The sequence below is a fragment of the Centroberyx affinis genome, unplaced genomic scaffold (assembly GCF_046629955.1).
Source record: "Centroberyx affinis isolate AG114_WGS23_722 - 3 ecotype Tasmania unplaced genomic scaffold, CSIRO-AGI_Caff_v1 ptg000813l_1, whole genome shotgun sequence".
NCBI classification, from domain to species: domain Eukaryota; kingdom Metazoa; phylum Chordata; class Actinopteri; order Beryciformes; family Berycidae; genus Centroberyx; species Centroberyx affinis.
In genome coordinates this window covers 107763-123213 of record NW_027279415.1, presented here as the reverse complement: position 1 = coordinate 123213, position 15451 = coordinate 107763, and the positions used below count along the sequence as shown (strand labels likewise).

The window sequence follows — 15451 nt, the reverse complement described above, 5'->3', positions numbered from 1 at the left end:
TTATAAATGTATAATATACTGTATATTCTATATATGGTGAACTCTGACAGCCCTGTGAACTTGTGAACTGGTACATTAGCACATGACCAAACCAATACACAAGCCACACAGACTGTGTTTAGTTCATAGGTGAATAGCTCAATAGTTCATCTTCAGCACTCTGGAAGATACAACCTTCATTGTGGCAGCTCAACAACCTCACTGTGGAAAGAACAGCGGCCCACAACCACGCCAACTCTGAAAGGGCAGCATTTGCAGTCACTCCCTACATTATGTCAACCACCATCTATGCTGAAAGAAATGCACCCACAACCACCACATCCTATGGTGAGACAACAGCAGCCGTCATCACTCCTGGTGCCACCTCCACCTTCCGTTCTGAATGCATCACTACTATCCCCACCATGTCTGGTCTGGACTCCTCTCATTTTGACTGGTAACTGAAGTTTATCAGTTATATTATTATTCATATTTACAAGAACTGCCCCCAAATGTACCATTTATGCTAAAGGTCTCTGTTAGGTTGTAGAAAATGGAATCCCAGTTAAATTGGATTTGAACAATGCCCTCTACACTAGCATGATTTGAAAGTACTCCAGGGGTGGCAAAATTCAACTAAGTAGTAAAACACTAATTCAGGATGAGTATGAGATAAGTGGACTGCTCAATCTTTAAAAAATTAAGCACAGAGGAATACACGTGCACAGAATTGCGCTTTGTATTAACAGCAACTACACAGATCACAACCTGTGATTATGCAGTACATATAATTTGCTGGAACTCAATAAAAAGCTAATGTGATGTTTCTTATTCAGATAAGCAATGGCTCACTTGGTTATCAAACAGGAAGATGATCACTGATTACATTCAAAGATATGGATTAAGCCTAGTCCTGAATGTTAAAAGTTCCCTTCAGCAGAAATATCCATTACACATAAATCACATATGTAATAGTATGTAATAGTAGTGCCATGTTTTCAAATAACATGTCCAAAATATTTTTAAACTCAGAATGCCATTTGGTAAAAAGTATTTATTTTAACACTACAGCCTGTGCTAAAAATGTCAGCAAATATACCCTAGTACAGTTTTGGCAGGTGTTCAGTCAGAAAATGCAAACAGCAGGCGTTACAATAAACCATAATCTCAAATGCAAACGGCAAGCATTACAATAAAACATGTACACAACGAATAAAGAGAAAAAAGTAAAATACTTGTGGCTCACAAAACACAGTAAGGCAAATAACAAACAAATGGAGTATTTCCTTTTAGACTACTGGCATACAGGAAATCAATGCATCAGGCAAAACACTGAGGATTCCATGTTATTTGTTAGATGCCTCTGCCATAATGTATGGGGTAAATCAAGTAATGGGCCACAGTTAAGACTTTGTTTTCCTACCGATTTCAAGTTACATGCATTATGGCAGATTTGTGTGTTCACAGTTGATAAAAAAAAGAAATGTTTTCTAAAAATACAGACATTTTGAAAAAATTAAATTTCACAACAATTGGGTGAGTTATCTTCATTCCTGTGAAAATTAGAAGCCAATAACGTCCTGGCTTGGAGTAAACCCAAAGGGTCAGAGTTCATCCATCATACTCGTCTATGGGAAATGCGAGCTAGGAGATTGCATGATGGACGATTCCCCTCTGTGGTCCAGCTCATTTTGTAGCCTGGTGAGATTAGATAGCTCCTCCAGCTCCTGAAATTGTCTGTCAGTCTTGTGGCTGACCAAGGAACGGTAGAAATGCACAGCAAAGACTATGAAGACTAAACCAAAGGGGACCATAATAGAGGTGGATGTAATGGCAGCAGCCACACCAGAAGAGATGGTGCTATTGGTGGGCTTAACAGGTAAAAATTTGACCCAGCAGAGTAAAACCACCTCAGCCAGGAAGAGCAAGGTACCGATAACAGTAGAAAAAGCCCATGCCAGTTCAATGTGCCGGTGCATTCGCTCATGTGGAGACTCCTTCACAGAGTTAAGGTTGTGGACGTTGCTGACAGCCTCTATATTGGGCAAAATGCAGGTACTGACCATCAGAGCAAAGAGGTGAACAGCCACAAGCACAGTGGTGCAGGCACTGAAGGCGATAAGGAGACCAGGTGGATAAGGGTAACTGTTGTCCAGCTGCACTTCCACCATTGCCACCTGTAAAACAGGAAAACAGCATGCTACACATTGTCAGTACTGATAATCACTGGACCATTCGTCATGTGACAGATCCGATCTAATAGGAGAGGATGCAGTGCTGACTACGTTACCATAGCAAATCCAGAAAGCAGAGCTGATGTCCGACTAGAAGCCTTTAGTTTGGCTCGACTCAAGTAGAGCTTCCTCCAGGATAGTGCTTGCAGTGAATGCTCGTTCAGACTCATTGCGCTGGTGTTCAAAGGACTGGGCGAGCAATGTCGTAGTTATTCTATCGCGGAACACGACAAACAAGCGTTCACATGTCAACCGTTTACACTTTAATACTTAACCTCACCGACCGCAGCAGGTCAGACGCACTGACAAACCCTAGAAGCTATTTTTCACCGCCGGTGTCGAGCGTGCTGGCTGAACTGCCCGCACCTTATATTACCCACAAGCCTGCGCGCTTCCAAGGGAACATCCGCTGGAGTGAAACTGTCGGTTGCACACGATTGTGAGGCTATAGTACACCACTTGATACTTGAGTAACCTCCACAGTCTCAATGCAGTAATGGTCACAATTTTCTTTTTAATTAAACTTTAAACGGCTAATCGGACCGTTAGGCTACTCCAGTCCACTTGATCCAGGTCACGAGCAGCTCTCAGAACTGTAATTAGAATTACAATGAATGGAACTAATTTTTTGATACGTGCTCTCATCTATCATATGTTTTTCTTACTTATTCAGTACAATGCATTAACACGACTCTTCGTTAATAGGATAGGGCCAGAACAGCGTGTTACGCTTTCGACGAGAAACAAACGTTGAAACGTTATAACGTGATTCATTTTTTTATATATATATTTTTAAAAGCAGTTGTAATGGAGTGAAATGACATTCCATGACGTTGTCCAACAATGTTTTGGTTCTCTTGGTAGCGATGACGTAATACAACACAAACATGGTTCCCTTGTTTTGAACCAGAAAGCTTGCTAAGTATTTCTTTAACTAAATATGATGTTTATCCGAAAGTGAGTGACTGGAAACATCCGTAGCAGACGATGGCCCAGACCGCGGAAACGTGTGCTGAATCTGGACGCAGGCTGGTGTGTAGCTGTAGCATCTACCATTGTAAACCTAGCTTGTGAAGCGAGACTGGCAGCGAGCTAATTAGTTAGCCAAGCTAATGTTAACGTTGTGCAACTGTATTTGTCAGGTCAGCATTGCTCTTGAATGTAGTGGTCATGTGGAAAAAACACAACATCACATTTTAGACTTTGCAACTTATTATATATTTTGTAATAGTTCAGCGGGCGAACGGTAGATAAATCAACATTTCAGATAATCACAGGGCAATGAGATCCTAAAACTGTAATCACGTTATAACGTTAACGGTGATACATTTTGTAATAACTAGTGTTTGATGTTTATTGCACGTAACTTAACGTAATCAGCCAAATCATTGTTACAGTAGTACTACCTGAAAACAGGATAGGACCTTTTGGACCAGAGTCAAATTTAGGTTCTTTATGTAATTAACGATAGCATTTTACACCAGTCACAGACTGTTTTATGGAGTGAGGCCATTGTGGCAGAAATAGGTCACATTTCTTGCTTTCCACGCGTGTTTCAATGTTTTTGTTGTCATGTCTTGTTCATATTTTCTCGTTTTCAATGGTAGCGCTCCATCTGCCGGAGAATGTACGACGAAAACGAGGATTTGTCTGACGTTGAAGAGATTGCTAACATCAGAGGCTTCAGTCTGGACGAAAAACTTGCCAGTAATGGTTATAATGCAAACTTTGTCCACATGATGGAGGGTAAAGGTAAACAATAAACTCAATACATTTCCCTCTTGAGTCCTACGATGCATATCATAACCACAAGAAATACATTTTCTTGAAATGCTTCTGACTGAAACACTCATTGCCTTTCAGAATTCACCTATGAATATGTCCAGAGAGAGGCTCTCAGGAGTCCACTCATTTTCAAACAGAAAGATGGCCTCGGGATCAGGTAAGAGGCCATTAATTTATTTATTCAACAATTTACTGACAGATGTCATGAATTGTCCCCAGTAACATCTTTGACAGTGCTCTTGGTGTTAATTATCCTCAGTGTTTTAGGCAATGTTTAGGTTAGGCTACTTCACTTAATAGTATCACCTGGAACAGATAAACTGAGTCATCTCTCTCTCTCTCTCTTCAATTTATATAGAATGCCTGATCCAGAATTTACTGTCAGTGAAATTAAAGGCTTAGTTGGTAAGTACTTTGAAAATGGCACACAAACGCACACGCACACACGCACAATTATCTATCTATCTATCTATCTATCTATCTATCTATCTATCTATCTATCTATCCATCTATCCATCTATCTATCTATCTATCTATCTATGTAGGCCACCTGATATCATTTTATATGTGTGCATGTCCAGTTTCGTATGTATTTATGTATTTTACATGTATATCACCTATAGATATGAAAAGCCTGCCACTTTTTCCATCTATTAGCTTATATTTTTCCCCATGATTTTTAATAGAGAAAGTGCCATTATCAGCTGATCCCCAAATGCAATTTTTAAAAAATATGATAATTTGTGTCAAATGAACTATCAAGGAAGTGAGGTCTAAACAAGATTGGGATGTTGTTACCCCATCTAGTGGTGAAGGTAGTGAATAACATGTATATTTGAATTTCTGTAATTGTGATGAAATCTGCGATATGTTAACTGCAACCTTTGTTGTCTATGTATGTATGTGTCAAAGGCATACTAGATTATTTTATGCTGATTTACAAGCACATTATATTAGATTTGAATGAAAATAGAAACACTAATATATTGATTTCAATTTGTGTTGTGGTGTTTGCTTGCAGGCAGTCGTCGATCTGTTGATGTTATGGATGTGAGCACTCAGAAGGGCTCTGAGATGAGCATGGCTCAGTTTGTCCGCTATTATGAGACTCCAGAGGAAGAGCGGGACAAACTCTTCAATGTCATCAGCTTAGAGTTCAGCCACACTAAGCTGGAGAACCTCATCAAGCGGCCCACTGTGGTAACATAACACTGCACTCTCTGTATGATGTTATGTAGGGTTATGTTAAGGGTGTAAAACTGGTGCCACATCCAAAGAACATATGACTTAACAGCGCTGTGTCGCATGGCTAAAGGTGCAGTTTCTGAACTTTCTCACAGGTGGATCTGGTTGACTGGGTGGACAACATGTGGCCAACTGATCTGAAACACAGCCAAACAGAAGCCACCAATGTTATCTCAGAGATGAAGTACCCTAAAGTGCAGAGGTATGACTCTTTTGGAAGAAATTGCATTTTTCCATTGCGTTCCCTGACTAAGAATGTTCTCTTGGAGCTTTATGTCAGGCTATGGGAGTAAAAAACCCCCAAAACATTTTCATGAAAAATGAAAAACGCTCTCAGAAAATTGCTGCTTCATTGCCAGTAAATATAATTCCTCCTCCTCCCTTCTGAGTGGCTCATCCATCCCTCCGTCACTCTAGAGCACTGCATTCTGCTGGTGTCCTCCACTTCCTATAAGGGCTCTTGATGGTTGCTAGGCAGCAGGGTTTTCCACAGCGGAGGGTGGTTTCATAACAGCTGTAGTCTGACTGCATGGACACCTCTTTGCCAATCAGCTGCCAGCATTCAGGCATAGCTGAGAATTTAGAACCAATTGTAATCACCCTCCATCCCCTTCTGTCTTTTTCCAAAACAGAGACATTCATACACACGTGCTTCCTCTCTCTCTCTACTCAATTAAGTATACATATATACAATTAACAATGGTGCATGGTGGTATAAGGGGGTCAGGTATGTGTGTGTGTGTGTGGGGGGGGTGATAGGGGTTATAGAGAAAGGAATAACTATGTGTCTGTCAATCACAGAGAAAAGATAATGGGATTTTGAGGTTTCTAAAAGTCTTATGTTGTTTGTGGTTTGATGTTTGCCTTGGGCCCTTTTCATTTAGGCCTTCTGAGACTTCTGTAAGGGACAGCTAAAAGACAGCTTTGTTTATTTTGATAGTAAGACTTGCTGATCCATCTGTTTTTCCAATGATATAGTGCATTCATATTGTAAAATCTGTCATTTCCTATCATTTCGTTTATCATTTTCTCTTATGCAAGCAGAGTCACACCCTCTGACTTTAAGCAGTTCTAGTGTGCTTGCAGTTTTGATCATTACCTCAATCCGAAGTCATTTTCTGCTCTGGCTGCTGTCCCATGTCTCCTTAGGTCTATTAGTATGAGGATAGCGGAGACCCATCTCCTGAAGCTAGACCAATAAACCTATGAAAGTAGTCCAGTAAACAGGCCCAGCCAACTTTCAGCAACACAACTCTCTTAGTTACCATATGAGATGAGAAAATGGCATGGGTGGGATCATGAGTATAGCAGAGATTGCTGACATAAATCTGAATTGGGTTGATCCGCAAAAATTTCTAGACCACATTTTAATTTCAGTGTGGTGATGGATGCATACAGCCACATCTAATATCGATACTGTATATCATCCAAAGCCCTGTAAGTGATAGTATCAAAGAGGTTTTTATAGGACATCACAATCCAGTGTAATGTATTCCTCCTACATGTTAGAAGCAGAAGTCACAGTCAGTGGAAGGAGTGATTTGAGAAACTGTAGCATCACCTCTCATTGGGATGTGCAGTACAATACTGTTTAAAGATATCCCCGGTAATGGTCACTTCCACTTATACCCGGGCGTCAGCGGGTACATAATCCTCATGTAATTGGAGCTGCTATTCCTCTTCTTCTCATCTAGGTAAATTACGTAATGATTTATGTCCCATGGAACCCTTATCATTTGTCAATTTCCAGAGGAGAGGTAGCCTGTTGTGAGTGGTTCTCTCTCCTGTAGTGATCTTATGGGTGATTATGGTGTTTCTATCTCTGTCAATAGAGACTATATTTAGAGCTGTAGAGGATACATTTTTGCAGGCCTACTTATTTTGAAATGGCTGTTTTCAAGTGAAACAATTATTATATGCTGGTTTCTCTCGAGATGGACTTGTTATTTTAAGTACACAGCGTGCCTTTTACACAGATTTTACTTTGTACTCTGGCTTTCCTGCATATTCACATTTTGGAAAACTACACTCAAAACCTAATAATATGCTGCCCAAAAGCCTGTGAACTTTCATCATCACACCCTCACTTCAAATGTCACAGCCTTTTGTTTTGCAAGTAGTATTTTGTAACATCTGGCCGTTCCTACCTGTATTTACAGTAATATGACTATGCAATTTTATCATGCTGGATATTATCAATATATCATGTTTTGTTAATATACAGTATAATGTTATTTTAATTGTGTTTGTGTTGTAAAACATCTTCACGCATCTAAGAGAATGGACAAAATAAAGTTAATAATGAAGGATGCATTGATTGATTTGATTGATTGATTAATTTGTTATCTATAGAAGAGTTATTGATAGAAATGATGTGCCTGTGAGAGAGAAATCTAAATAAATGAGACTTAAAGTGGTTTCATACACATTCAAAATTCTTAAGAGTTGGACAATGAAATAAAGGGATGCACTTTTTTTATTTTATTATTTATTTATTTTTACTTTTGGTGAAAATGTAAATCATTGTCACTGGCTTAATTAATAAAATACAATTTTAGGACCAAGAACCTTTGGCAGATTTTTTTTTGTATTCTATTTTAGATTAAGATCTATAAAGATGAAATTTTTGCATCTTGACCTTTTGATTTTTGATTAGGATTTTTATCTTTTGTATGCTACAAAACAATGTGTGCATTCATAATTCTATTGGGATTCAAAACTTCTGCTTATGTATCTCAGTGTATTTCTTTTTATGTATCTGAATCTGTCATGCCAGAGTAGGTGGTGCAGGCCTCCTGGCAACCAAGTTTGCCTGTAGGTTTTTAACATCTACTTCGTTAAATTAGTCTTTTTTATTAATGTATTTCCTTTCTCTTTCTGTAGGTACTGTTTGATGAGTGTGAAGGGCTGCTACACAGACTTCCACATCGATTTTGGGGGAACTTCAGTTTGGTATCACGTCTTCAAGGGACAGAAAGTAAATTCATTATATTCTCTCATAACATATCTGATATTTTGTGCTGCAAACCATTTATGCAAATAATGGAATATAGAAGTGTAATACTTGTTATCATTTAGTAGGACTGTGCTTCCTTCCCTCAAGCTTTATAGATGTCAGGTTTCTGTACACTAAGGGTATTTCCTCTCTGCTGATGCTTCAAGCCATTGCTAAGGCAAACAGGGAATACCCTCACTGTCTACAAATGGCTGCATCAGCAGAACTCTTGGCTTTATTACTAAACCAAGGAGTTTATATTTTCTCCCTTGTTAGTCTGTCAGTCATTGGGATATTTCAAAAACATATGAATGAATTTCCATGAAATTTGGTGGAGAGATAGGCCTTGGGTCAAGGAACAATTGATTTGATTTTCTTAGTGATCTGCATCTGGGATTTTTTTTTTTAGGCCATAACGATCAAACTAACAGAGATAGAGACTTGATTCCAAATCTTAGGAGTATGTCTGCGGGGTCACCAAATCAATTTAACCTTTTTTAATTTAACTAATTAACTAAAATTTTAGCGATAGGAATGATCTTGGTCTTTGGGTGTAACAGCAAGTTGGAGAATTGTGCTATTCTGTATACTTGTGCACCATAGGGCGATCACATTATACAGACCTACAGCAGTCAGTCAATAAATAGACAGGAAGATAACAGGAGGAACATTAAGTGATACATTGGATGAACCTATCAAATGGTCTGGCAGTATTTCTAACAACCTTGAGTGTTATTAACAGTTCAGAGTGGATATTGACGGATAAGAGTAGATGACCTCCAAATGATCCCTGCCTCTCTCCAGGTGTTCTGGCTGGTGCCTCCAACCCCTCATAACCTCGCCCTGTATGAGGACTGGGTTCTGTCAGGCAAGCAGAGCGATATCTTCCTGGGAGACCGAGCTGATGGATGCCAGAGAGTGGAGCTTAAGCAGGGATACACCTTCTTCATCCCCTCTGGTGAGTTGACATGATTATTTCAAACTATTTGGCGTGAACGGATTAATGCTGTGACTTAAATTAACAGTAATGCTTTACCTTATTCGGCTATGTGAGTGAATTTGTCTGCATGTGTCCCCTACACTGCAAAAAACTTCCATCTCAACAAGTCATTTAGTCTCATATTCAACCTTCAAATCTTATTTTTCTTAAACCAAGAGAAAAGTTCTGCCAAAGAGGTGAGATAACTCAGTTTCACTTGTTTAAGGAATTTTCTAGACATGAGTGTCAGTATCTTGAAACAAAACAGAAAAAGGCAGGTCACTGCACTACTATCAAGAAACTGACACTTGATTCTACAAAATTATTGAAACAAGTTGATTTGCATTGGAAAAGTGTGATTGACAGACTTCTTCACTTGTTTTAAGAAAATTACGTTTTTAAGACTCAATAATAGACTAAATGACTTGTCAAGATGGAGATTTTTTGCAGTGTATATGTCCCATATCTCTCTATATATGTCCTGTGCTTTTTTTTTTCATGTGATTAAGGGTGGATCCATGCTGTCTACACTCCCGTGGATACACTGGTGTTTGGAGGCAACATTCTGCACAGCTTTAACATTCCTATGCAGCTTACCATCTATGAGATAGAGAACAGGACTAAGGTAGGAGTCTGGCTGCGTTCCCTGACCCCTGACCTGCACTGCAATACACTACTCTACCTGGGATGGATTTAGCTCTGAGAGAACCAGGGGAAGGTGAACATCTCCCCTCAGAGAGACAGGAGAATGAGAGATGTGGTGGAGGAGGAATAGGTTTGGTCCAGATTGACACAGAAAAATGGGGAAGTGGTCAAAGAGCAATTATTTAGATCATCAATTGTTAAAATGACAGCGAATACAAATGTGAAACTAAGTGAGGAATGAGCGAGCTCAATTTTCTTATTTTCTTATTTAAAAGGTTATCCACATTAATGTGGAAGTACAAGCGTGTGGCTGTTTTAATTGTGCCTCTCTGGACAGGCTTAAATTCACTTATCAATGTTGAATGATGGTAGCTTGAGAAGGAAAGAGTCTCAAACTGGGTATGAATGTTAATGAAATATGTGATATTATACATTTCAAATATGCAAAATGAAGACAGAAAATTATCATTTTTTAAATAATTTCAGTTGTGGATACCATGTCTTTGAATTTATATGGGAAGTTATGAGCTGATAGGAGGTATCTCACCCAGAGTGGCACTGTTTTTGTTTCTTTTGGAGGCATGAGAGAGAAACAGACAGTTCCAATGGCTCTCTGGGGCTCAGCCCTGGAGAATGTGCTATTTTTACACCTCTAGACAAAAAATGGAACTTCAGAAAACAAGATCACCACACAGAAAAGTGTTGATCTACTGTATGTGAAATAATTTCAGTGAGATAATTATAGGCCTAGGCTCTATTTCTGAGAAGAGAATAGTTAAGTCAAGTGTATTTGTATAGCCCTTAATAATAGTTACAGTCTCAAAGGCCTTCACAACGTCCACATTATGAAATAATAAATTAAAACGACACCCCACAACTTTAACCCCACAATGAGAACAAGGAAAAACCTTGGGCAGGGCCTCACAGAGAGGGATGCCCCTTCCAGGGTGGTGAGACGTGAAATGCGTGTGGGCAAACAAAGATTAAATGTTGATGACAAAATGTAACATTACCAAAATACACAGGATAAACACAGTGAGAACACTTGGGTCAAATGACCGGATCTGGCGCGGGGCATCAATGCCAACTCGGTCACCATCATCATTGTCGTCATCGAGGTCATTGTAGCAACGACACCCTACGTAGGGCCGTCAGCGCCGTCTCAATTCAATCCATGGACAGCAACTACCACCGGAGGGAGGAAGAATCAGGGACCCCAAAGGACGCTGATATTGCCCAGCCGCAGCCACATCCTGGAATGAAAAGAGATGGGAGATGCACCAAACACGCAGCAGAGGAACCTCCACTCAAACAGACATGCACCAACATAAATGAACAGGTGCACAGAGATTGGGAAAACAGAACACACAAACTCAATTTCCATGAGCAGGAAGCTGAAGTAGTGCTATCTAACTAGTCTAATCTTACTCTGTGAAGAGACTGAGTCGCTTCCGGAAATTATGCAAAGCTAAGGTTGACAAAATGATTGTGAAAATAAAAAAGGCAGCAATAGGGTTGGTCCGATGGACGATGCCATCGTCCATCGCCGATGGCCGACAGTTTATTTTTAAATCTACCTGGTTTGCGCCTGCCTTAGTAAATCGGGGGGTGAGTCTTTATTTGTATCTCAAAACTGAGGATTCAAACTTACCTACAGAGCGAACTCCGGCCACACTGATCCCAGAAAACGGACAGAATTACTAATGGATAGATTTCTGTCCGTTGGGTTGTTTTGGAACGTCAACGCTATTTTTTTTATAAGAAACCCTCTGATTTGCGGTGACAAATCGGTCAAGAAAAAGTTCAACTGGGTTGCGCTGCCCGGCGTTGCCCGGACAATGGACAGCTCTCATTGAAAATGAATTGAAATGAACAGAGACGGACAGACACAACGGACTACTCTCCCGTTCTCTCCTAGGAACCGAAATTTCAAAAAGGTAGGAGTCGGACTACTATGCCTATCAAACATGAAGCGAAGTGCTGCAGTTATGCAGTTACATCACTATGACTAGTATTTAAAATATTTTTTTTATAATCACATGATCTGCTTGAGGTTGCTTAAGCGTAGGTTATAGGGAGGAAAAGTAAGAAAAGGCCGGGTGAGTAGGTGAGGATGGGCTGTGGGCTCAAATGTGCAAAAAATAGAAATAGTAATTAATATCCAACATAGGCTACATACATGTAAAAAGTATAAAAGAAAGTATTTATAAAAATTTTAGTACCATAGCAGCTCACATGAGAGCCTTGTCCGTTTCATTATGGACATATGGAAGAACATCTTTTCTTGTTCGTCTATACCCCCCCCCCCCCCCCCCACAACGATGTCATTGTCCATCGCGATGTTTCACTGTGGACATCGTCATATGCCAATTTGGTAGACATTGCCCAACCCTAGGCAGCACCATTTTTTACAAACTGAATTTTTTTATTGCTAGCATTAGGTAATCTAGAGAACAGGACGTTGCTGTAATCTGACTTCCGATAGGCACACTAGGCCTCTAAATTTAGGAAATGAGAGTGGTCATTCGGTTTCACAGATATTTAGAGTTGAGTATCGTCCATGTAGCAATGAAATTTAATTCCACATTTACGGATGATTTCACAGAGAGGTAGCATGCAGACAGAGAAGAGCAACGGGAATAGAGCCTTGTGGTACACCAAAGTCCACACTGCAATACTCTTAGGTAGATGCAATGTGTTTTTTGTAATAGATAGGACCTAAAGCTCTGATTCACAAATACTAATGTAGTTTTAAAGACAATCTAAGAGTGTCTTATGGCCACCTGTTTTAAAAGCTGAGCTCAGGCCGAGTAGTAATAGCACTGAGGTTGAATTAGAATCAACACCAGGCAGGAGACCATTGGTTTCAGAAAAATGAAGAGATCTTAAACTCAAGTGAAACAATTTAAATAAATTATTATTGGACAGGTAATCATTGAGTTGGCTGGCTCTTTCGGAAAAGAAGGCAAGGTTTGAGATCAATCTATAGTTCTGAAGGACTTATGGATCAAGGGTTGTTCTTTTGAGTAGCAGCTTTATCAATATTTGTTTTAACGCTATAATGTTTTGAAGGAATAATAATCACATCTCACCACTGTAGCTTTCATGGACACATGCCTGCCTGTTGAGATGAGATGCAGCTGTGTTCCCTGAGAAGTGTGTGTATGTGTGTGTGTGCATGTATGGATGTCTGGTGAAGAGTCTTCCAAAACTTGCAGGTATAGCAATGTGAGACTACCATTTCATTACTGTTTTCAGGTTCATTCCAAGTTCCGTTACCCCTTCTACCATGAGATGTGCTGGTATGTCCTGGAGAGATATGTACACTGCCTGACCAAACGGTCCTACCTTTCTCAGGAGCTCCGCAGAGAGCCTATGCTTATGGGTGAGTGATGAGTATAATATGAGTCCATGGATACTGCTATAGCCTTGTACTGCTGCTCTAATTAGCTCCCTGAAGTTACTGAAGCTCTTATCATTTCCTAGAAATTAGTGATAGAGTGATAGATATCTCTGATCTCCTTCTATTTGATACTGCACTCTGACAGGCCCTGCAACAACACTTCAATCTATGGGGAATACCACTCAGTCTATGAATTCACATACATTATGTCTAAGACCTAGGATAATGTAATTCCATTTGTGAACATGAGCTCTATCCCAGTCCTTTAAACCAGAGAATCAGGCCTGTAATCTGATGTCAATCTGATGTCTGATGTCATTAAGATGAAATAGGGAGGGGTGGGGTTGCCGATTATGGATTTGTCTCCATCCATGCATTAGTCATGCAATATCCCAGAAACTACAGGCACAATGTTGACAAGATGTGGGTGAATGAAGCTTCTTCAGTGTTACAGGACTGCATGCATAGTCAAATCAAGTCAACTTTATTTATGTAGCTCTTTAAAGAGCACAAAGCCAATGTGTACTAAAGCGCTTTACAAAATGGGGGAGATTACAAAACAGGGAAAAGGACACAGCATGAAGCATCAACACTAAGATTAAGACATAAGGGAAATAACAGCATGCTTAAAAGCACAAAATTATAGCCACAGAGAATAAAAAACATGTCAGACAGTGAAAAGCCAGTGAATAAATAGACAAGACAAAAAAATTCAACTGATTCAGCTGATCTGATGCTTTGGGAAAACCTATTTCAATCATCTATTCTTCGGAGCAGATGCAAGTAAAATACACTTTAGTGCTGTTTATGCTGGAGGACACAAGAACTGATCAGAATGCATACTGATAAACAAGGCCAGTTATTAAGTTCTGCTATCATTTGTCAACCTGGGAATCACAAACCTAGGAAGTCACCCTGGGTGCTCTTAAAGTCACCTTTTCCTTCTCCTTCCTGCTCATTACTAATGGACATATAGAAGTGGGCAGCATTACAGGTTGCCTGCTGTGTTTGTCATCAAACATTGACTCACATGGCACGCACGCTGTTTCAGTGCTATACTGGATTATTGTTATGGGTTGAAGAAATACATCATCTAAGCACCTCCCAGGATGTTTTCCCCTATTTACTTCACTCTGACTCTAGGCTTTTGCCAGATCTTTCTCCAGGATGGCATCCTACTAAAACAAAGAGAAATGCAATGTAGAGAGATGTCTTGGCATGTGAGATTAACACAAGCTGACTTGTCCTACACCATCTTTGAAATAGCTATTTTTCCCCTGCCTTCTCCTTTCAGACTTTGAGACAAAGACAAATACAGAGAGCCCATCCTCTGACTCAAGGAGCCAGGACATGAATGAGGACTCATGCGAGACGCAGGTCAGGGATGAGCAGGGTGAAAAATCAGAGCGACTTGCTCAAGATGATCCCTGCTCCCCTGACAATGGGAAGGGCAAAACCGGTGACTCTCACAGCCCACAACACTTCAAAGCTGTTTTATCCAATGATTCTGAGGACAGCTGTATCCCCACCTCCACCTCTCTAGATTTCTCCAAAACCCCCTCTGACTCTCCAGGCTCTGAGTCCCACAGTAAATGGACTCACTTGACAGAGTTTGAACTGAAGGGCCTCAAGGCGCTGGTTGACAAGCTGGAAGCTCTCCCTGAGAATAAGAAATGTGTTCCAGAGGGCATAGAGGACCCCCAGGCCCTGCTGGAAGACATAAAGGTAAGAAACAGCAATTTTGCTTCAGTTAAAAACACAGAATTGCACAGAATAGATGTGACACAATTCCCCCTTACCTTTCCTTACCTTCTTCTCTGGCCAGGTTGTCTTAAAAGAACATGCAGATGATGACCCCAAATTGGCAATCAATGGAGTTCCTGTGGTGTGCTGGCCCAAGAAAACTATAAAGGTGAGAATATTTGAGCAGCAGTGTGAGACTCATTTCTTACAGATTTTTGAGTCATTCTTATGCACCAAACAGAAACTTAAAACACTAATAGGCTAAATATAATGGTACAAATCATCGATTGGTTATAAATCCTTTGAAGTGTGTAGTGGTTTTGTTACCCTACGTCCAGGACATGGCGCAGATATAAAACCTACCGATATTGTATTGTTTACATTTTTGTGGTTTACATCATTCCTCTCTTTGCCTGTCTTGTCCTCTCATCAACTTCAGTCCC

At 40.0% G+C, this 15451-nt stretch overlaps 2 protein-coding genes across 2 annotated transcripts in view; one reads left to right on the top strand and one right to left on the bottom strand.

Annotated features, from left to right (window-relative positions):
• Positions 1-835: 835 nt before the first annotated feature.
• Positions 836-2578, bottom strand: orai1b (ORAI calcium release-activated calcium modulator 1b). Its single transcript, XM_071520623.1, has 2 exons — positions 2270-2578; positions 836-2156 (listed from the first exon to the last, which is right to left on the bottom strand). Exons 1-2 carry the CDS (start codon positions 2381-2383, stop codon positions 1608-1610), a joined length of 663 nt encoding a protein of 220 aa, XP_071376724.1. The 5' UTR covers positions 2384-2578; the 3' UTR covers positions 836-1607.
• A 554-nt stretch (positions 2579-3132) lies between these two features.
• kdm2bb (lysine (K)-specific demethylase 2Bb) overlaps positions 3133-15451 on the top strand; it is a 31928-nt gene continuing 19609 nt past the window's right edge. Inside the window, exons 1-12 of the mRNA XM_071520597.1 lie at positions 3133-3245; positions 3821-3965; positions 4077-4155; positions 4357-4403; positions 5020-5198; positions 5339-5445; positions 8127-8220; positions 9043-9196; positions 9727-9842; positions 13121-13247; positions 14560-14990; positions 15091-15177. Coding sequence (XP_071376698.1) covers positions 3201-3245; positions 3821-3965; positions 4077-4155; positions 4357-4403; positions 5020-5198; positions 5339-5445; positions 8127-8220; positions 9043-9196; positions 9727-9842; positions 13121-13247; positions 14560-14990; positions 15091-15177 — 1611 coding nt within the window. The 5' untranslated portion in view covers positions 3133-3200. The remainder of the gene's footprint in view (positions 3246-3820; positions 3966-4076; positions 4156-4356; positions 4404-5019; positions 5199-5338; positions 5446-8126; positions 8221-9042; positions 9197-9726; positions 9843-13120; positions 13248-14559; positions 14991-15090; positions 15178-15451) is intronic.